The sequence below is a fragment of the Polyodon spathula genome, chromosome 5, assembly GCF_017654505.1.
Source record: "Polyodon spathula isolate WHYD16114869_AA chromosome 5, ASM1765450v1, whole genome shotgun sequence".
Taxonomy (NCBI): domain Eukaryota; kingdom Metazoa; phylum Chordata; class Actinopteri; order Acipenseriformes; family Polyodontidae; genus Polyodon; species Polyodon spathula.
Window position 1 is genome coordinate 24,728,635 of NC_054538.1, and position 24,652 is coordinate 24,753,286.

The 24,652-nt window shown below is 35.9% G+C and overlaps 1 protein-coding gene across 1 annotated transcript in view; it reads left to right on the forward strand.

Moving 5' to 3' along the window:
* The window catches only part of LOC121316384 (collagen alpha-1(XXI) chain-like), a 90,121-nt gene that overhangs the window by 50,149 nt on the left and 15,320 nt on the right, over positions 1–24,652 (forward strand). Inside the window, exons 15-25 of the mRNA XM_041251462.1 lie at positions 120–173; positions 1,446–1,511; positions 1,680–1,733; positions 3,493–3,546; positions 13,495–13,539; positions 15,299–15,352; positions 16,604–16,657; positions 17,936–17,989; positions 19,123–19,194; positions 23,712–23,747; positions 24,534–24,578. Of these exons, the coding sequence (XP_041107396.1) occupies positions 120–173; positions 1,446–1,511; positions 1,680–1,733; positions 3,493–3,546; positions 13,495–13,539; positions 15,299–15,352; positions 16,604–16,657; positions 17,936–17,989; positions 19,123–19,194; positions 23,712–23,747; positions 24,534–24,578 (588 nt within the window). The remainder of the gene's footprint in view (positions 1–119; positions 174–1,445; positions 1,512–1,679; positions 1,734–3,492; positions 3,547–13,494; positions 13,540–15,298; positions 15,353–16,603; positions 16,658–17,935; positions 17,990–19,122; positions 19,195–23,711; positions 23,748–24,533; positions 24,579–24,652) is intronic.

A 24,652-nucleotide genomic window follows, 5' to 3' on the forward strand; every position in this document is an offset into this window, starting at 1 on the left:
GTGTTGTATTCTTTTTGTGTAAGTTACAGTACATCTGTCTGTCTGTGCTATTCTGAATTGAAAACTGCTCTCATTTTCTTCAGGAAGCTTACAGCATGTGTGGGAATTTGTGTTTTCAGGGCTCTCAAGGTCCTAAAGGGGAAGACGGACTACCTGGGATTGATGGGAAAATTGTAAGTTCCATTTAATGTGTTAAAAAGTTTAAAATCATAGTTAAAAGCCGATATAGTGGATATAATATAGTGAATGGCTTTGTATGTTGTAGAGGAGAATCTATTCAGTTATGAACCTAAGGAGCAAAGGTAGCAGAGACATAAGTAGGAAAGCAACAACTAATACAAGAAAGGAACTGAGAAAATATAAAGTCTGTCTTGATGTATTAGTTGTCACTGTGTCTCTGGGACTATTTGCTGTATTGACAAATTAGAGGGCACAACAACCACCAGTAGGCACTTTTCAGCGATCCGATATGACTAGCTGACAAACATTTAACTCCAAAATGGCTGACTGAATTTCTTTCAAATTGTATTGAGAGATGACTTTCATACAAATGTGTGCTGATTCGAAATTGGAGATGTCCATATTTGGCAGTTTGGCGTCAGCATTTTGAACCATAATGCACTGAGATGCATGTGACGGTGTGCAGTAAGCCTGAGTTAGTGGCATGTGTCCATTTCCTTGCTATCACAGGGCGGGTACAGAGGCAACAGTTTAAAGTGATGGATTCAAATTACTGTTTAATGTACAGAAACTTATCTTACCTTTTACAAATAAGTGCACATCGGGCCTCATTTATGAAAGGGCACTACAGTTGGAGTAACCAAGTTATTCAGCAAGATATATTTCGCGTTAGTGAATCAGTGAATCAAACAAACAAATCTGTTGAATTGATTCACTAAACTGAATGAATCAAACTAATCAAGTCACTAAAACGAATTGAACTGCACTTCACTAATTTTCAGACCAGACAAATAGGTTTAAATAGCACGCCGATCAGTGGTTAAAGCTTGGCGTCCAAACAAACGAATTATCGCTAACAGTGTGAATGAAGCTCATCTAATTTTTCAGAGTGGGGTGCCTCATTTAAATCCATTATTATGCGTTACCATAAAAATCACATATTCATTCTGATTACTATAATATGGTACAATAAAATTAGTCTGCACCATAATATGACAACTATTTCATATAATAATGAATGCAATTACAATAGTAAATACGGAAATCCTTAACGTGCACACTAATTGTAATTATCGTACACCATAAAGTTTAACGCCATTTCGTAAATGAGGCCCATTGACTTTGTCTAACACCTAAATTTTGTTGAACAGGCTACATAAAATTAACAACAATCTATGACCTTAAGAGATTTTGTAAAACTAGCAGTTTAGATTTTTTGGAAGAACAGTATGTATAGTATTTGATTTTTGAAATTATTATTACAGGGTGAAAAAGGAGACAAAGGATCTAGATGTCCTATTGACCTGGGACCACCTGGACCTCCATACAATGTTTTCTCCTGAATAAGTCTTATATATATATTATATATATATAATATAATATATATATAGGATTCTAAGATATATATATATTATATATATATAGATATTATATATATATATAATGTTACACATAAGTCTATACATCTGCCTTTGATATAATTATGGTTTCTATTACAGGGACATCCAGGTCTTAATGGACGAAATGGTATTGATGGAATTGATGGTCAAAAGGTTAGTAGTGCTTCCCTTTACTGCTATGTATCTAAATCTAAAATAAGAAAAAAACAGTAAACAACTATTACCTTGGAGCTTAACTGGAACTGTATGTTAGATAGGTAGCTTTCTAGCTGTACAATGGCACGTTTAAAGAGTTATTAAAACAGAATTCAGTAATCCAGATGATAGATTTGATAGATTTGAATGCAACAACAACTAACGCCACTGTCCGATAGGATAGAAAACAGAACACTTATCTAAACAGTATTCATGGCTGTAACTAGCTATGAGGACACCGAGGCTGTGTCCTCGGTTGTTTTTTTGCATCATCAATGCTGACGCTCGTGTAAAAATTCTGGTAAAGGACAAAAGACTCCTTCATTTTCTCTATTGGTTTGTAGTGTAACATAGATTTGGAGGTTGAATAGTAAATACCAAGCAGTCGTATAAAAACTTCCAGCTATAGCTTGAAACCTAAGTTTAATCTCGGTGGAATGTCAACTTTATTTACGATGCTGATAGTACTAAAACACAGATAACATTAATTATTTAACAAAACCAGTTGATCACGAATTGTGGAAATAGAGAACATAAAATAATACACAGCTGTTCCAGGAAATCTTTATTTAATTACAAACTATAATAATGTAAATGCAGGATCCAGACTTCATTTTGCAATGGATTATTCCATGTTGTCATCATAGATAATGTTAGCAAATAGGGATGATTTCAAATGGCAGCTGTGAAAATTAATTATACAACACAGCTTAATATTGTGGCATGTCTGAGTAGCAGCTTTGGTCTGATCCTATTCACAATGGCTATATTTGACTTATTAGTTTCCCTTAAAAGCAGCTTAGAGACTAGTACCATAGTTTCCCTTTCTGTCATTTCCCCATGCATTTAATGACATCTGGTTTTAATTACCTATGTGACAGTGCGTCTCGTGCTAGGTGGTTGCCTCCATTGTAAATTGTGCACTTGGCATTCTGTCTGTGAGCCCTTTATTGTATTATTTCTGTTATAACATGTTTAAGGACAATCTTGATGTTAGAATGTTTTTTCTTACATGTCATAGTACCTTAAAGGGTACATAATGTTCCCATGTATTGCTACAACTGTTTATGTGTGTGTATTGTTTTATTTATTTATTTTACATTTTTGACCACTTTTTTAAACTTTTAAATTGCATTCCCTGCCTCAAGATGGCCTCCCGTGTACCAGCATGGACCTCTCAGAACTACATTTTCCATCATAAATGAAAACAATACACACACCTTACATAAACAATTGTAGCAACACATGGGAACATGTAATTACAATAAACTAACAAGGTCCTTATGTACCCTTTAAACCTGTCCTCCCTAATGGTGACAGTTTATGTATTAATTCAAGAAGAGTTACAGTACACAGCATATTTATTCTATCAATTGACAGAAACTGTATTTTGTAGCAACAACCAGAGCAGTTCTGGTAAATACAATAATCCTTTGCACATGTCAGATGTCATACATCGTCTGCAAAGTCTTGAGTCCTGTCATATTCAAGCTTAGTCATTGCCCTATCTGTGTTAAAGGCACAACACCAAAAATATGTTTAGGCATACGTTTTAGTTTATCATAATTGAGTCAATACAAGTTTATAGTTTACTATAAAAATGAAACATGCATTGCATTATATTAGGAACAAAATAAAGTATGACTATATGGATAAACTCGAAATATGTCCTTGCTGTAGAAAGCATACCGAAAACTATCAATTTTCATTTTTTAAGGGAGAAACTGGACAGCCTGGTATTCCTGGCATAGATGGAATTCAGGGGCAACCTGTAAGTAGTACTTTTATTGCAAAGCAAAACTATCATGAACATACAGCTGTGGCCAAAAGTTTTGCATCAGCTAGAATTTTAGAATTGAAACATACAAAAACGAACTATAGGAACATAATTTCAATATTTTATTTAACATCATGTAATCAAAGAAACTGCTAAATGATATCGAAAAAGTGTACCGGAAGCCATAATTCTACAGGGTGATACAAAACTTTTGGCCTTAGCTGTATATATAATTTATTAATGTGGCACATTCACTGTATTTTCTCACTATTCTCTGCCAAAATAAATTTGCCCAATTTGTATTAAATAGATATCTAGTGTTTAAAACTATTCAAGATGTGTTTTATCTGTAGTTATGATAGATTAAAAAATGCACTCAGTAAAACAGTGTTTTATGCTGCAGTATGTTTTATTATGTTCCTAAACATACTACTTTAATATTGTCTGAAGTCCTTGGTTTGGTGGCAGTTGCCTGCAGTGATAAAATGTAATATATGAAAAATATTTTTCGTTATACTGTAATGTATTGTACAATCATGCATAGTTGTCAGCACTAGTCTCAAGTAAAGGCAAGGCAAAGTAAGGGGATTTTTTTTTTTCCCAATACCTATTAGCACCAGTATACTCAGATATACTGCATGTGCTTTATTTATTTCAAAGGAGATTCCCCTTGAGGATTCTAATAGAATTTCACGTTGGAAAATCTGTTCCATCCTAAGAGTGGTGTGGTAGAATTCTTGTTGACACAGTGAAAGTTGGGCAGCCCTGTTGTACATACCCACTGAAACTTACCTCAGTGACTGGCATCAGGGGCTGCCACCTTTTCCACAGACCAAACCTGGACATATTTCTGGTCTATCAAAACTGCAATAAACTGTAATACATTTTAACACAACTAAGCAGGTTGGTGATTCCCAGTCCTTATATAAAATATGCCTTTACCTTTAAAAGAATGCATTATGCTACATTTATTATTTTATTGAACTAATATGAAATCACGGAAACATCATAATTATAACATATTTAAAACGCAATAATTGAAAACAGTATCCCTCTACCTGTAATTTTAGGCAACTTGAAAAGTGAACAGAAACCATTATGCATGTACCTTACATATTGTTCATGCTGTGCTTCTTTTTGCACAGCATAGTCCTTTTAGTACAATCTCCTTAGTTTAACTGTTTAGCTGTCACTGAAGTTGATTTCACAGGAAATCTACAGATTCTAGTTACTGATGCTTTGTAGAACAACATTTTTTTTTGTTTTTTCTTTGGTACAAAATGATGATACTCTTATACCAAATATACATTGTTTTAATTGTGAGTATTTAACGAAAGCTGTTAAGTGTTTATATACGACCAACATAGGAATACTATATATAATTCATATCAGTACTGTCTTTTGTAACAAACTATAGAAAATTTTTTTTTTTTTTTTTTTTAATTGGTAACATGTACCGGTAAGTACGTTTTCTTAAAACTAAAAAGAAACTTGGTCAAATAACGTCAAAATGTGCTCGCTCACTGGGGGTGCATAGTAGGGGTCACAAATTCCAAGTATCTGGCACATCATAAATTATATCTTTCTAATTCATGTGACTGGAGGTAAGAAGTATGCTCTGTGGTTGCAAATACATTACACTTTGCTGAGGAAGACCACTTTTGCATTAGCCGCCATGGTTGTTTTGATCAGTAGTATGTAGCCTGCTGGAGTCATGTGACTGAAACCCCCTCACTTGGATTGTTTACATCACTTGGATATGTTTGTTGTCCTCAGCATTACTGAAATGCTGGGGACGAAAGTAGAATGTACAGATCAGTAGTAAACAGTACACTTCTAATAAAATAGTGGAAATCGTTTTAAGCAACTAACGTATTTCAAAGAACATATTATAGGAAGGTTGGTGTTTCTTATGCGTTTCACTTAAAAACCAGACACTAGAGTGTCCGGGTTTGTTAATTCCTGCCACCCAGACACAGATGCCAATTACTGGATTGTCCGTAGTTCCCAGTTGAACACTAAGGAAAAATAATTAATTTGATTTTTTTTTATACAAATTAATTCACCAAGGAATTATTTGGCATACATATATGACCATCATGTCCTCATTATAATTCCGGTAACAATTCATAGTACAGCTATGCCAAAAGTTTAGCGTCACCCTATAAAATTAACTAATTTTGCTTCATAAAGTCGAATGAAACAGGTGAATAATTTTCAAATATTGAATTACATACCGCATTGTAGTTTTACATATACTTAATGAAAAATTTACAAACACTGAAAAATGTGACATTTCAAAATCTACTACTGTTATGGATTCCGATAGCCTTTGTGATATCATTTTGTACCTATTTTCTTGATTACATGATGTTAAATAAAATATTTAAATGACCCATTTACCTGTTAAACAAAACAAACAAACAAAAACACAGTTTTTCACAAATCAAAAGGTTTTACACTATTTTTCTTTTCACTATGGCTGTACACACACACACGCACGCATGCACCGTCGGGCTTATCCACATAGCAGCCTCGAGCAGACTGCTTCCTTTCTTTATATACCATGCACTAGCTCTAATTTACATTGGTAGCCAGGTGCAGGTGATAATTAACTAATAAAACAATTAACAAACAATGAAGCAATAAACAAACTGATTAATATGTTTTATGCAGGGAGGATATTAACCCCCTCCCTGCTGTGTTACACACCCTTCCCCTAGTTTTTTCAAAACTCCGGCCACTCGACTGCCACCCCCATTCCCCTCTAAAATACAATCACCCACCCTCAAGCCCCATCTTCACCCTCCTTCTAGGGCGAACTTGAGGGAGGGTCGGTTCCTTTACCGTCACTGCTAGGTAGGGATCGTGACCCAGTGACGATGGACACCACTGGGCTGACTGAGGCTACCGCAGCGATGGCCGGGGAACACACGGCTGCAGCAGCAGGCAGAGGTCTGCCCCTGGGGACTGGCACAGCAATGTCCAAACACCTAGGGGAAACAAAGCAGTGACCAGGGGGAGCACAAGTGACATCTTGGAGCAGCGCAGCGACATCTTTGTGCTTTGGGAGAGTGGAGTAGGGAACCAGAGGAGTAACTGTGGCCAGTGGTTCAGACTCCTGGGCACCAGATCTAGCCCAGGGAGGTCTAGGCAGACCAGAAGGGTATCCAGGAGCAAGGGACAAGGGACCGTACCTGGCAATGTCGGACTGGATCGCTGGGGTGGTGGTTGGGGCTGTGGTGGAGGAGGTGTCCTCACCTCCTTCCCCTTCTCTGTAGCCAGCGGTGGTATCTCTTGCTCTCTTGGCTGTCCCTTTTGTCCCGCTGGCTGCCCCTCCTGCTCCTCTGCAGACCGCGGCTTCACTGTTTCTGGGGCTGTAGACAGCGGGGCTTCCCTCGTCTGCTCCCACTTTTGGAGCAGCAGCTCCAGCTCCAGTAGCCCTAGCTCCTGCCTCCACTTTCCGTTCTGCTCCACCTGATCAGCGGCATTTTTGTTGATCCTGTCCATCAGATCTTTGAGGTCTTCCATTTTTCACTTTTCATACTGCATCGAGCAGACTGCTTCCTTTCTTTATATACCGTGCACCTGGCTCCAATTCACAATTTACAATCATATCAAACAAAACATTAGATTCTAAGTTATTTAAATACATTTTTTTTTAATTTAATTTAAATTAATTTTAATTTAATGGTTAAGTAAACAGTTTGTACCCAGTTTGAAACAAAGACCTCTCCCAAGTTATACTTTTCTTACGTTGTTTCAACAATAATGTTGGTTTCCTTAGTGACTTGGCATCTACACTCACCACTTTTTTCACTCTTCCAGATACCACTCACTTCTTTGAGTTCTGAATCCCTCAGTCAGCAAATTGGAATTTGGCCTTTAGATTGTGAATGTCCGTTGTTGATTGGGAGAGTCTGTACTTTTAGATAAAATGTAGGATTGCATTACTGGACAGATAATTATAAAACGATAAACCACATGACTTTCCTATTCATATCAATTGGTTTAAGTACTATTGTTTGCATGTAAAGATATTAGATATTTAAGACCCATGGATTTTCATAATTATTTGGTTAGTTTAAATAACTTATCTCATATTTTTGACATACAAGAAATAAAACAGATGTTATCCTCAGCACTGGGAGATGGAAAAGAGCCAAAACCAAAAAAATCTGTAGAAAGTAGCAAAGGAAGTGTAGTGATCTAGGTTAACGCAGGAAGAGGCCTCATTCAGAGCGAGGCAATCCACACACAGACGGAGGGCAGACGTGAAGCCGGGACCTCTCGCACTGAAGCGTAGTGCTGATACCGCTGTAGAAACGAGCCGGCTCCTTTGCAAGGAGTGTATATCGAGCTTATATCCTGGGACCTCTCGCACTGAAGCATAGTGCTGATACCGCTGTACAAACCAGCCGGCTCCTTTGCAAGGAGCGTGTATCGGGCTTATGTCTTTGTATGTGATTACGTCCCTGCTGCTGCTGCCTTCCCCTGTGAACGCTACACTAGCAGGGCCACATTGAACAAATCACAGGGAGTTCAAATGGTAGCAATGCCCTGTGACATTTTTTTTAGCCTACAACGTACTGTTTAAAAGCCATTATATAGACGTCTTTTACAAGTGATTTGATGGCAATGATTACCGTAATAATTACTTAAAAAGAAACATGATTTTTGTTTTTTCTTTTACATTTTTGCAAATGTAACTTTAGTTTCAAAGTAATAAAAAAAAAGTAAATGTCTTCAAGATTTATGTAGTTATCGGTTATTTAAAATGTTCGGTTAGTATCATTAGATTACATATAAAACTAGTTTTTACCATAACAAAACATATGGTTTGTATTATATGCAGACGTCTATGTTTTTTTTATTACAAGAAACGTTAACTGAAAAAATGCTGCAGTCGTACTTTCACCTAATTTATATATAATATATATATATATATATATATATATATATATATATATATTATATATATTATAAGCGTCAGGCCCTTGAAGCAAGTGCAAAGGCAAACAATATTTTCTGAGGGGATTAAAACATTTTCTATGCAATAAACAACTTAGTTGCAAGGACATGTTAAATTATAGTTCTAGGTCATTTTTTTGTTTTTTGTAAAATGTACTTATTCTGCGAATGGTTTTATTACTATAAATACCAGATATAGATGAGCTGTTTCCAGATGTGCATAACAGGATACCTTACTGCAAAAAAAAAGCTCTTTACAATGGTACTGCTTATGTACAAATGAAATAATAAAAAACTTTTGGCATGAACACTGTGTCACAAGAAAACAGATGTTAAACCACAATAAATTACTAAAGATTATCTCTGTAGCTATTTTGGATCATTTAAGTGTAGTTGTCTTGTATAGGTATTCCATTGTTAGCTGTTTTACATCTGCCACAGCTTTAAGATCTTTAAATCTCCACCACCTGGTGCTTATTATCTTTTTTGCTCCATTTCTGAAAGGAATCTTTAAAAAAGGGGTAGTTTCATGAATGTATTCATGGAACACATCCTGAAGTGTTTTAAACACGTTGCACTGTTTCTCATTAACATTAACTTGATTTTTATTCATAGCAGTCACTAAATTAACACATTGTTTTATTTTCCCACACTTTTGGAACACCCTGCTTATTTATGTACTGTTATCTTGTTGTTCCACAGCCTTGGACAACTCTTAGCATTTCTTGATAAGCTGACATTAATGAAAGGAGTTTATCATTGTTAAGGTTTTTCACGTGTTTTATATTCTCAACAGTGTGGAATGTGAAATTGGGCATTCCATGAATGAATCTTTTCAAGGAAAGGAGCGTTACAACTAAAAACTATAGTATACGAACTGAATAGATATTTTACTTCATAACACTATTCTCTTATCTTGGCAGCATGGCATAATAATACTAGTGGATTGTTTTTCATGGGTTTACTCCAATACCAGAACTTCTGACTCATGTCTTCCCTTGGGCTTTGCTTCACAATGCACACAGTTTCTTCTGGTATATCTGTAGAACACGCCAAAAAAAAAAAAGTTAATTAACCCTATATTACGTTTTTTTAAATGGTTACTTTAGTTAATATATGCATATTTATTAAGCATTAAATGGTTTCCAGTGTATGTCCAAATATACTGTATGTTTCTGTCATGTTGCACACACTTCATTAGATAACATGTTGTAGTACTCTAACCATGCTTTCAGTCTTCTCACGTAAAGAGCTGCTGTTGCTTTAAACATTTCTGAAATGTAAGAAAAGCATTTACACAGCCGTCCTGGCAGTACACCGATACATAAAATATCTATGTTTCCAAGCAATAATTGCACGACTCGAGGAGATCCAGATGGCTCTTTTGGCTAGGCATTGATTATTCAGTCTGTGCTGTCCAGATTCATTAACAGTATTGTACAAGACTTATGACTTCAGTCGCACTTGTCTATGGAAACCTACTGGGAGGCGTTTAGAATGACTTTAAAATAATAAAACAGAAACATTTATTATTTCAAGCTAATAAATACTGTAGATTTTGGTTTATTTTTGGAATGTATGATTTGCAAAACAAATTGATTGTGTGCATCTGATAATAAAATCTATCAGAATCAGATACAAAGATATACCTCACACTTTTACTTGAGCTTGCATGGCCCTCAAATTGTGCTATAATGACACCATAAGTATGGTGAAATCTCTTTGCCTTTCCCCAGACAATGGCTTTACTACCTCAGAACCGTGAACTTAAACCATTAAAACTGAATAACATAACATTTAAATAATAGTGTAATACTGGATTCTGCCAAGTCAATACACAGATTTGAACAATCACCATTAATTTCCATTTTTTAATAACCTGTGCAAATAATGCCTGAGGGGAGATAACTAGAAAAAACTGTATAGACGTAATTGCTCTTTTTATTTTTTTAAGATACTACAAGAACTTGCAACAGGCATTTTGTGTATTCAACATTTAAATGCTATAGTGCTACTTTGGATGCTACGTTAATTTATTATTTTGTGTTGTCTTTTCACACTGGACTCTTACTTACAGAGATTATGAATAGCCATTTATTTTATTGGACCGAAAATGTAATGTGTTTATATATACCTTTATCCTAGCGTTTTTTTCCTCTACAAATGTGTTTCTTCATGATGTGCTTTTGCATTGCACACCTGTAGCTTTAAAGTTTAATCTGTTTTGCGAAAACATTTGAAATAACAAAACAGTGGACATACTGCAAGAACTTTGAATTATATACATGGTCATTTATATATAATATATATATATATATATATATATATATATATATATATATATATATATATATATATATATATATTATATACAATATATGTTAACTGCACTTCTTTATTCTTTATCATGACTGTGTGCTGTGCTCTGTCTTTGAAATAAACATGGCTAATTGCAAACTTAATCTATCTACCTTATATAAATAATACCGTTACACAACTTTTGCCTGTTTAGTTCTCAATGTGCCAAGTTTTTTCAAAAAGGTGTCAGGCATCCATCTTGTTTATATGCAAGTTTCTTAAAAGTCAGTGACAGTGCTACAGTGTCAAGGATGATGCTTGTTAAGTTTCGAGATAGTCAAGTAAACCATTTGTCAACTGAGGCAGTTTTAAATTTCAGATGAAAACATACACCTGGCGGCCATCTTGTTTTATAAAATATAACCTTTTTGACATATCTGTGTTCTATTTTTACTGGGATAACCATCGCCAGCCCCCTGCGACGTCTGCTTGAGAAAAACAAACCCTTCCTGTGGACCCCTGGGCATGAGCATGCTTTCACCCAGCTGCACCAGGCGCTAACCCATGCTCCCGCCCTTGCTGCCCCTGTCACCACGCCCCCTTCCTCTTGGTCACAGATGCAAGTAATGCGGGCATCAGTGCCGTACTAGCTCAAGAGACCCTGGACGGCAAGGAGAGACAGTGGTGACATATTACAGCCACGCACTCAGCAAAGAAGAGCGCAAGTATACAGCTCGGGGTACTTACCAATCCAGAGTGCGTTGCATTCCAGTAACTCCGAGGAGGGTTGTTTAATGGCAACAAGGACATTGCACCCCTCTCTAGCTGCACAACGGGACTGTATATTCCACCTAAATGCTTGCTCACTGCTGCTGGCTGTTGGTGCGCTGACAGGGGGTTGTCTGGAAATCCCAGACAGGACTCTGGTGTTGTGATTGGAAGTGGCACTATTAACGGAACTGGACTTTCTTAGCATCATGTTTGGACTATCAGGTACAGTGGGGCAACACATGGGGCAGGGAGGGAGGGAGTCTGCAATGCTTTCTGGGGCAAAAAGGAGCTAAAGAGGGGGTAATGTAGTGATCCTGCAATGTATTCTTTTTAAAACCTTGAGCAGTGCCATTAAGACCGCTGCTCCTGATTGGCTGGGATATACAATGTTCATTGGGTCCTAAAGTGCTGGGATCGAGTCAATGTGCTTTTCAGGTTCGACCGGCTCATTTGGGCTGAAGGCATAAAAGAAGGAGGGCCCCACCTATTGGGGCTGTGTGTTGGGGATTCTATGCAGTGCTGCTGTCAGAGCAGTCGACCGCTAAACTGGCATCTTCCTAATAAACGTTTTGAAGATGATCAGTGCCTCACTTTCCTTCCTTTCCTGCTAAAAGCTACAGTATTTTTAGAAGTACTGACAATTACTCTTCTCCTTACTAAATTTTGTATGACCTTATGACATAGTGGTAGTGAGGTATAACTTTTGCCAGTCTTCTCAACAGGGTATTCTTTTTCTTGCCGTCTTCAACTCCATCCAGCAACATTCTATTGGATTCAGAACTGGAGATATTGACCAAGAACCCTTATGTTTCCACCTATATAGTCTCATTCAAATTGTATTTATTTCACCTGAACTCTGCTCCCCTGATTATTTATTTAAAAATGTGTATGCTGACCCCAATGAGACCTTGCTCACTGGCATGTGTTAGTGCCCAGTGCTTCTCCTTCCCAAAATCCTACTGGAAAATGTTGATGCAGTGCGGTCGAGAGTTCACCTCTAAATAGGTGCATAATAATGTAGCCTAAACCAGGATCAGTCCGAATTCGAGAGAGAGATATTAAACTAAACAAAACAAGCTGTTTTGACCTTTTCACAGCTGCAGTTGTAAGAGACCCAGTAAGAACAAAAAGAAAAAAATGGATTTGGGTTGTGAGACAGACAGATTTTTATCATGAGAAGAGGCCTGGGTAAGATGAATCAGAGTTCAAGCGTCTACACATGTTTTAGGAGAGAAAGAATAATCTTGCTGCTGACTTTTCAATAAAGTCTTTCAGGTTTCTATCTCAAGGTATTGGGACCTGCAGCACATTAGTCAGAGCATTTTATTTGCAATTGAAAACAAATATATTGTACATTATAATCAGTCTTACAAATCCCTAATGAGACTCCCACTTCTTAAACATTTAAACAGAACCAACATTTATTGCAGGCTAATCATGGGAAAAGCACTGAAATTAGTGAGGTTTTAATTTGATGATTAATGATCCACATAACAGGGATGACACAAGCAGTGGCAATGTCCCTACAAAATTACTAACTTAATTTACAAGCAGTTCATTTTCCAGGGAAGTCGTATTCTCTGTGAAACCTTTAAGGGTGTTCTGGAGAGAGTATATCAAATACATATTTAATTGTTCATAAACTATAATGAAGTCTGTACAATGTAACACCATGTATTAATGCAATACAGGATAAAATCATTCCAGATGCTTTAAAAGATGTTCGTCATAAAAATGGGAATGAAAACCAACCATCTCAGTTTACATACAATCTGAACATTGCTAGACTTTCCACAGTACTATATCTAAAGCCTATAAAAAGCAGTCACTGATTTGGCAGGAAGGAACCCATGCTATAATATAAATTTATTTTGTGAATTACAGTGGCTTCTTTTTTTACAGGGGATCCCTGGACATCCAGGAAATGAGGGTCCCCCGGGGATTAAGGTGAGTATAATATTGTGTTTTAGTCAATATTTATTTCATGTTGGGAAATATTTTTAAGAAAAATAAAAAACTGAAATATTTTGCTTGCATAAGTATTCAACCCGTGTGCTGTGGAAGCTCCCAGTTTGCACTGATGAAACAAATTGCCCTAACGAGGACCAAATTAGCTTACCATTGGCCTCTACCTGTGAACCATTAAAGTTGCTGCCACATTTTCTGGATTAAAACCCCACTGTTGAAGGATCATTGTTAAGGCTGTGAATCTGAAGGAAAATGAAGATCAAAGAGCATTCTACAGAAGTTAGAGATAAAATCATACAAATGCATAGATTAGGGAAAGGGTACAAAATAATATCTAAGTGTTTGGATATCCCAGTGAGCACAGTTGGATCAATAATAAGGAAGTGGAAGCAGCATCACACCACCCAGGCACTGCCAAGAAAGGCCGTCCCTCAAAACTCAGCACTCAAACAAGAAGGAGACTTGTGAGAGAAGCCACAGAGAGGACAACAATCACTTTGAAGGAACTACAGAGTTCAGTGACTGGGAGTGGAGTAATGGTGCACCAGTCAACCATATCAAGAGCTCTGCATAACACTGGCCTGTATGGGAGGGTGGCAAGAAAGAAGCCGTTACTCAAAAAGTGCCATCTGAAAGCACGTCTGGAGTTTGTCAGAAAGCATGAGAGTGACCCAGCTGCGATGTGGGAAAAGGTTTTATGGTCAGTTGAGAACAAGATAGAGCTTTTTGGCCAAAACTCAAAGCGCTATGTGTGGCGCAAAACTAACACTGCCCATGCCTTGAGACACACCATCCCTACAGTGAAGTATGGTGGTGGCAGCATCATGCTGTGGGGATGCTTCTCATTAGCAGGGACTGGGCATCTTGTTACAATTGAAGGAAGAATGGATGGAGCAAAATACAGGAAGATACGCAAGAGAATCTGCTTTAGTCCACTAAAAGACTGAAGCTTGGGAGGAAATTCACGTTTCAGCAGGACAATGATCCCAAGCACAAGGCCAAAGCAACATTGGACTGGCTCAAGAACAAAAAGGTGAATGTCCTACAGTGGCCCAGTCAAAGTCCTGATCTCAATCCCATTGACAATCTGTGGCACTATTTGAAAATTGCGGTCCACAATCGTCATCCAACCAACCTGAACAACCTGGAGCAAATCTGCCAAGAAGAATGTGCCAAAATCACTCCGACACTGTGTGCAAAGCTGGTACATACTTACCCCAAAAGACTTAAAGCTGTTATCGCAGCGAAAGGTGGCTCTACTAAATATTAATGTGTGGGGGTTGAATACTTATGCAAGCAAGATATTTCAGTTTTTTATTTTTCTTAAAAATATTTCCCAACATAAAACCAATGTCACCTTACAATAATTGATTTTGAGTTTAAGTGTTTTAAAATAAAAAGGATATCTTGTCTATGCTTTAAAGTACATATGGTAAAAATTTAATTCATTAAAGAATATTGTAAAAATTCCCCAAGACTAGTCTGAATACTTTTGTATGACATATATATATATATTGGTTATATATATGAATATCGATACTTATATATAATATTTAACTTAAGAGAAAACTGATTATTCCTATTTAACTGGTTTATTTGATTTAGTTCATAATGTAAGCAACTGAATTATAATACTGTATGCAGTGTACTGTATTTTTATGACAGCATTGTATGACACTAAATGTATTTTATTACATTTATGAACACCATAATAACTGAGAACTGTTTCAAAATACAGGGTGATACAGGTTTACAAGGTGAAAGGGGGCCAAAGGGTTCCACTGGAATTTCTGTGAGTTTTTGTTTCTTATTTTTAATACTTTCTATATTTAGTCTTCAATCTGTCCCATTTTTAATATTGTAGCGAGTTGTATGGTACCCGGTAGGTGTTCCTCAGTGTTTTTTTTCTGCTTGTCCTGCGAGAGTTTGGTGGTTGTTTGTGTGTGTGTGAGTGTAGTCACCATCACCATGACCTAGTGTGAAGGTCTTGCATTGATGTTTTCTTTTAGCAACATTGCTTTCAAGGGGAAGGGCCTTCCCCAGATCCCCCTTATTCCTGCCTAATAAAATAGCTAATTTCCATGAGCTACGTGCCTTGGCTGTTGTTTATAGACCTGGTAGGTGGCATCTTTTTCAAGACTGCTGCAATATGTTTTATTCTTAATGTTTACTATAATAGTGATGGTATAGTGAGAACCGTGTAGGTAAGATAGGCCTAGGAACAAAAAAGTTAGCCAAGAGGTACTAAAATAAAAATTAAAAAAACTGTTATGCTTAATCATTTAAACAGCAATAATATTACAGAAAAAACAGCACCTACTTAAGTACACTTAAGTGATAAATACAATATGTATTTTGTGTACAAGTATTTGATAAGTGCTTTCGTCTTTCCGTGTTTTAAGGTGCTGTTTTTTTAATTTAAATGGTATTATTCGACCAAGTGACGTGCTGATGTGACAATTCTGTTTAGGTACCATTTGTGACATTTGGTTATCCAAACTGTGTCAAGTTGTGTCAGTGTATAAATGTTTGGAATTCCAATTTAAATGAATGGAAGGTAATTAGAGTAAAATAAAGAGTCAATGCAGGACTACGTAGTGGGAGATTGTAAATCTGCCCTTATTCCTCAACAGCATTACACTAAATGACTAATATCTAAACAGAAATTATGAGTCATATTTTATAGTATCTGGCAGCAATTACCAGTTATAATAAAGCAATTAATGAGGTAATAAATACAGATTCTGTTACACAAAAATAACTGATAATACTTTTTTTTTTATTTTAAGGCTAGGATTGAGACAAAGTTTAGGGAAATAAACTGAAACAATACAAAATGTCTTAAATTATACCAAATTACTTTGTAATTTCCATTATAATTATTTTATGAATAAAATATCTCTTTGAGATGTATCTCTTCGCAATGTCTTCAGAAACCATTGCTTTGCCATTGATGTGACTTCCAGTTTGTCTCTCATTTACAAAAGTTTAAAAACGTGATTGTTCTTATTGTCAATGAATAATACATAATATAATTCTTTAGGGTGAGATGGGGTTACCTGGCATGCCTGGTTCATCTGGAATTCCTGGACTTAAGGTAAAGAGTTACTGTATTTCTTTGAATTTAAGATGCACTTTCTAAATCATTTTTTGCTGCTCAAAAATAACCTGTACCTTAAATTCGAGTACAGTACAGCAATGTGTGTATTAAAATTGCCAACAAAGACTACCCAAGTACAACAAAGACGTCTATCCGAATACACAAGCAGCAATGTGACAAGGCTGAGAAAAGACAAACCAAGCTTCCTGAGAAATTCGAAGAGAAACATTTACAATTTCAACATTTCTTACAAACAGTAAGAACAGCAAATGTGTTAAGAAAGGTTTGGGTCTTAATACACGGTAATTGCACCAAAAACATAGCCTTAGAATATTGTGCTTTGTCAGAATTCAACCTTCTCCCTGCTATTTTTGTTAACAACACTCCTCCTTTTGGAACTAGTATGCCCCTGCATGTGCTGGGCTACACTTCAAGCACAAGTACACTATTTAAATGGTGAAGAGAAGCAGATTCCTTTACTGCAGCTCTATAGTAGTAATTCTGCATTGAGTGGACATGTAGTTCACAGATTACCACGTGGGGGAACTAGCAAAAGTAGTGAAGCAGTAATAAAATAGTTTTTTTAATTTTTTTTTTATATATATTGTTAGCTATATCTATATAAGGAATACATGTAGACCTGACTGAATCACCATTAGGTCCATAGTAATTAACTAGGGGTGTGCCGAGTACCAATAATAAATAGATATGTGTAACAATTGTGTGTCAGATATTGCAGTGTTTTTAATGTGAGTAATGCATGTCTGCACAACCCTAATATCAACCTAAAATAAGTGCATATTAGTTAAAGAATAGCATGCTCATTGGTCTACGATGAATTATCATAGCTCTGGACACAGACTGACTATGGAATACAATCTTAAGGTTTTTGGATGTTACCAATCATTATAAAATTCACTACAAAGATGAAGCCAAGCAATATAACAGGACTTTTTTAGGTCAGTTATCATGGCTTGGAACAATGTAACTATTTAATGCGGCTGGAAAGGATTAGTCCTTAAACCAACTGTAATACGCTGAAAGATACTGAAAAGATTCACAGATGTAATTATATATATATATATATATATATATATATATATATATATATATATATATATATATATATATATATGTGTGTGTGTGTGTGTGTGTGTGTGTGTTATTTTTGTTCTTCATCAGTTTTGTTGGTCATAGTTGTACATCACATTCCATTTTGCAGTATGCAAATATTTAGGTTTTTGAAATACTTGATTTTGCATTATAATTCTACAGGGCAGTAAAGGTGGGACTGGATTACCAGGCATGCCCGGACTTCCAGGGACAGAGGTAGGCTGTTTCTGTCTTAATACTGTAACAACATGATGATAAATATTATCTTATCAAGGATAGCAAAGCATTTTTTGTTTTAATCATTTTTTCCAAACATTGGTGCATTATATTCTATAAACAAAACCCCAATTTATTTATTTATTTATTTTTTAAAGTTTGGCTCTGGTGAGTTACTGGAGTTCACCAAAAACTGTAATACATTTTGGCACAATGTACCACATTGCATGCTAAGTGTTTGTTTTGTTATCATTTACATTTTATTTTTTTATTTTTTTTTATTCAGTATGGCAACCCAGTTATTTCATGAAAAATACAGCTAGAAGGATCACTAAGGTCACTAACACAGCTGCCAGCATAGATAAGTGAGGTTGGGTGCATGACAAAACTCCATGTTGACCTTGCATAAATTCAGCTCCCAGAACACATGTATACATCTGATGAGTTGAGGATCGGTTTATTCAGTAAAATAATATTACTACTAAAAAGAAACAGAGTATTCTAATATTTTTCAAAGATTTCCAGTCATTTTATTCCCAAATTTCTTGGTACTACTAAATATTTTCTAATATCTGGAGTTCAGTCAGGCTTTCAAACACAGCAATTAGATTTAGAGCCCCTTATAATGCCCTCAGAATACAGGCTGTAGATGAAGGCTGTCCAGGTAAAGCTAGCTGGGCGATTGGGAACACTAAAAAGAGAAGAGCAGATCACTTCTCAAACAGTATTAAACACCATAATATTAAAATGCTTCCAGACATATCATACATTTGTATACCTGTTTTTCTAATTACTGTGCTTCCTGGAATATTATCTGTAATGGAGTATAAATATATATATAGATATATATAATATATGATATATTATTATATATATATATATCTATTATATATATAATAATATAGTCCAAATATATATATATAAGGTTTTATTTTTTTATTCTACTGCACCTACTTTAAATAGCACACACTTTTAGGGATCATTTAGTTATTTGCTAAATCACTCATTTTTCTACATTTAAGTTTCAGTATTGTTCCAGATAAAAGATGCACATTTTTTGTCCCTAGATATTGTATATCAATATGTTTGTAAACAACATTAAATTCCATTTGCAACATGTTGTTATTAACCAGGGAAAGCCAGGTGAACCAGGAATGGGTGGCCAACCAGGACATCTGGGTTTGCCTGGGATTAAAGGACACAAGGTATTTATTTGCTTATAATACAATATTCCTGTTACACTGTTAGGATTTAATAAACCATTTCAATTTACACAAAGATTAAACAGCAAGACATGCACATGAAGAGAAATATATCCATAAAATGTATTCAGCTGTTTATCATGTCTTCAAAATGTACATGCATATGAAAACAGAGTTGATAAATAACACTGTATAATAGTAGATGGTACTGTGGTGTTGCAACAGGGGAGCTAGTGGCCAAGTGCTCTACTCATTTTCCAGGAGAGGAAGGAGCTCCATGTGACATTCCTGGATTTGGCTAATGCATATGGTTCAGTGCCGCATGAACTTCTTTGGGCAGCATTTGATTTTTTCAGTGTGCCGATGACAATAACAAATTTAGTGAAAGCCTACTTTGGAGATTTGCAATTTTGTTTTTCAACTTCAGAATTCAGCACTACATAGCAATGCCTAGAAGTTGGATTAATGGCAGGATGCACCATTTCTCCACAGGCTTTTACCATGGCAATGGAAATAATTATTTTTACTGGGCAAACTGAAACTCTAATGCTTTCAGTTTGGTCTACTGCCAATGCTGCTGTGGCCACTGATTATGTACAACATTTATTTGACAACAGTTGAGAAGCAATGAAGTTTAATCAGTTTATACGTCAGGAAATGGTTGGGAGTTCCCCATTGCCTCTTTATACTGCAGCTACCTGTCTCTGCTCTAACCGAGGAGTTTAAGTGTGCCAAGGTCCCACTGGAAATTACATTAGTAGATTCACGTGACAAATGCATAAGGGAGGCAGCACCTGTGTTGAAAATTGAAAGAAAGTGTGCGGCAAAGAAAGCTGTGGAAGAACCAAAGGCTGCCCTTCAAATCGATGATATTATGGGGCAACTTTAGCATGGAAAAGGGGGTCTTTGTCTCATTGCCTACATGGCAATAGGAAACCCCAGCTCAACAGAGAAAGGTTCAGTGGCCAAGAGTTGCATCGCACAGAGAAGAACTTATCTGAAGCAGAAGAAAGGAGCAGTAACTGGCTGTGGTTGAGACAGAAAGATTCTGGCTAGGGATCTCAAATGCAATAGAAATAAAGCAACACTTATTGAGTGGGAGATGGAGGGGGTGATGTTGGGATGCCAGAATCACTGTCGAGCCCTCTTGAGATGTTGTGGGCTAGTCGACAAAACACTGAGGATGGAAGGTGCCCACTTGAAGACCCCAGAGATGTACCCTACTCAATCAAGATGGTTGTCATGCTGATGCGCTGGGGATGCAAAATAAGCTGATTCCTTGAGCCAGCATTATACTTCAGCCATCAACACCAGGCAGAATGATATCTGCATCCAGGTGGAAAGAAACGCAAATGGATGGAGACGCAGATGGATCACATTAGTTTACTGTAAAGCTATGTCTGAGTTGGTGCTTATCTTGGTGAGAGCTGAGTTCAAATCAGCATGAAGTTTTAACATCTACTCTCATATAATGGAAATCAACTATTACTGTTAACTGTGATAGTCCTAAATCCCCACAATATAGTTCTGAATGAAATATGGTGAATTCACAACTGTATAGATGATTAAATACAAAACATATGAACATGTAATGATGAATGCTGGCAAACAAAAAAAGTAGAATGCAATTAACTTTTATAAGATTAAGGAATTCCTTCTGCTTACGTCAGTATTACGCATAATAGCTATAAAGGGGTTTTTATGTTATATACTTTTTGACTTAATATATGGAAAACTAAAATAATTTTCTTTTTCCAAAACATGTGGAGGGAAGTCATCAATTAATAGCTTTTTTAGAAGCTTTTTTTTTAAACCACAAAAACCGTTTAATAATAAAGCAGTCCTCGTCAGATAACAAAAATAGAATATATATATATATATATATATATATATATATATATATATATATATATATATATATATATATATATATATATATATAATTTATACCATACATCTTTGTATACATACATGCATGCATTCACTTGATCTTACCGATTTAAAATCAACCAATGCATTAATCTATATTTGCTTATAGCTGTGAAAACGAATTTGCATGAAACGAATTTCTACACTTCTGCACAGATTCCACTGCTAACAATTATTAACTTGGAACCAAAAAAATATAAGTATTGGCAGATTCATGGCACAGTCTGATTTCAGCTACTGCACCACTGTGTAAGAAAAACGATATATGTCAAATAACGTACAAAGTGTATCTGCAGTATGTCACATATTAATATAGTTATAAACTAAAATAAATCTTGGAAAAACAACAAAGAAATAAGCAGATACTGTCTGCCAAAATGAAGAACTGTGCCCAATATTAGTCACTGTAAAGAAATGCACATGACTCAAATGTAATAATAATAAAAACAATACTTTGAAGTAATATTGTTGTCTAAAAAGCATTTGTAGTTCAAAGACAACTATATAGATAAATATACAATATATGCTTATATTTACAAGAAAACCCATGGAACTAAAGATCAAGCAAGGAACTGTGAATGTTTTCAATTCACAAATAACTGGATTTTACATGCTTTCAAAGTTGTTAAAGAATTAAATAAATAGATGCATATGTTGTTTGTTCTGAACAGGGGATTTTATAATAGGTACTACACTTTAAAATGTGAAAAAAAGTTTACATTTCAATGACTTACATTACTACAGGGCCACTTACATTATTAACTAAATCAAGTGTTTTGCAGAAAATATTGATACCGTCACCTGGGGCATACAATTTGTCCTAAATCTCTAGAATCAGGGTTTCTTCAGCCAATTGTTCAGATTACCTGTCCAAATTTGCAAATGACTATGAACTGCAAAAGAAAAAAAGCAGCTTATTTAGTTAGATTGACAGATGCACCCTTACAAAAATGAGTAGTTTCCTACAGTCCCTTCATTATAAGTACACAGTTGTTACGTTTTTGCCTGTTCTTATTGTAATTTGTGATTATAATAAAAGGAGAACTATGTTAACTGTGTTTGATTGCGATTGCAGTTTTCATAGTATTTACCAACCTTGATTTTTATGTACCTACAAAATAATTAATAAAACATGTTCTTTGTAATCATATTGTAATGACTTGGTAAAACAGGAGTTCTTCAAAAGCAGCAATCACTTTTATTTTGCATAAGAAAGGTTACACAGGTTACTTTTCCAACTCTCCACACCTGGCTAGCACACAGGCTGCCTCTTATATCCCACAACAATATTGCAACATTGTAGGTTAACCCCAACTAATCAGTGCCTGCTATCATCCCAACTCCCCTGGCTCCTGCCAGTTGCACATAATAATCACCAGGAGCCTTTTCCCATCCTTGGTAGGGGTCAGTGCTGGTGCAAGGTTGCACCAATAGTCCAGTATAGGGGAACAGTGTCTGCAACAGGGTAAGCCCTCCTAAGTTCAGCAAAGCGGTATAGTCCAGTGCAAGCACAGTTCAAGCACAGACATACACACACACAAAAGTCCCAGCACCAGCCCTTTGTTACAATATGAAGGACCAGGAAAACCAAGCATCATCGACTGTCTGTATAACCCCCCTTTTTTCCCTTACTCTTGTTACTTTGGTCGATCAACTACCTCCTCCCCATCCACCACCTTGGAGCAACCTCGTTCAGTGGGGTAATGGTGGCTTAACCACCAATTTAATAGTGATGATGGCCGTATTCTACCGGCGCCAATAACTTTGATAACAAAAAATAGCAAGGCAAGGTAAAGTATATTCATAAACATGGCAAACCAGCATAAGCTATGTTAAATGCATATAACAAGCAGCATGGTAAGACTGCAAAAATATTGTGCAAAACTACCGTATCAAACCTTTAAACAGGGCACAGAGTGATTTTCAGGTATATATTTCCTAAAATACTTAGTGTTTCCTTTAAATTACAAAATGCCAAATGTAATCAGCAGTGTTATCTTATTTAAGCAATAATGATTGAGGCGCTGGGCATTTCCTGGGGATTAATGGAACTGGAAGAGTTGTTGGCCCAAAGGCAAAACCAGCTATTAATTCTACTGCTTTCTGAGCAGCATGAAGCCCACAACATAACATAATACGGATTCAAATCTTTTGACTCTACTGTATACTTTAAGCTAGAATAAATACCAGTCTGAGTGCATAAGAATCCCTCTGGCCATTGGGCCTGTACTTGGCCAACACTACATTTACATATTTCATGTTTAATTAACCAAGTAGTAACATACTCTATCATATAATCGAAAAACTGTATGTGACAAATTTTTTATTTTCATAAATGTGTATACGGTTCAGGTGCTGATATTTAGATCTTCCACTTTTTAGACAATTAAGTGAGCCCCACTGTATATTTCCTGGTGTATTGTCTGCTTCCTGGCACATATATTAATTCACTGTAATATAATTCCATAAGTTTTAGATCATATCAGTTCTAAAACAATATCATATGGACATTTAAGTTACAATATATGATTATAATAATTGTAGTACTGAACAAAAAAAAAATAACACTTATTATATTTACTATTTTTCAGGGTGACAAGGGCAATCAAGGCGAAAGAGGAATCCAGGTATTGTTTACTAAATGTGGCGCCCTCTAGTTTCCTTACTCAACTACGCAACCCCCTTATTGAGAGATAAGAGCAGGGGGACGCCTAATGTTCAGATTTGACCATGTTACTAACCCACAGACAGAAACCATTCAAACAAATGAAAGTACAAAAGCTGATACAGTTCAAACAAAGTTTATTAAACACAGGGAAACAACCCTGAGTGCAACAAAAATACAATCTGAGGCAATAAAGAGACAGTTGGCAAAATTATAGTCATATACATCAATATAACTTCTTAACTCAGAAGATTAATGAAAGCTAACCCCCCCAAAAGCCAGAGGTTATAGAGTAACTGTGTAAAGTTTAAATACTACTTAAATTAAGTGCAAAATACTTCCAATGAAAACACCAAAAAATGCTAATCATGCAAAGTGTCACATTAAATCAATACAGATATTAAAAGTGTACACCTTGTGACTGTCACTGCCTGGGACAGCGGAGTGAGACTGCATCCAAAAATCACAAGGTCACTAAAACTCATACTATCTACAGCACAATGTCTGAAAAAGTAAAACATTAAAGGACAAATATGTACAAAAAAAAAAAAAAGTATCAATAAAACAACAGCGGAGGGCACTCTAGTGTTAAAGAGCGTCTCTCCATGTCATCTATTAACATTACCTCGGGTGAGTTGCAATTTAATAATTAAAACAGCCAGAGCGACTCATCCTACAACTACCATATACATTTAAAAAGAACATTAAAAAAAGCTTTCAGTATTCAATGTGTGTTTACTGTTTTTAGGGCTTTATGGGAGAAAAGGGAGAGCCAGGAAGACCAGGAAATCAGGTAAAGGACACAGGGTAGAAACACTAAATATTAAGTATAGCAATAACTACATCTTTACACATATTGATTTCATG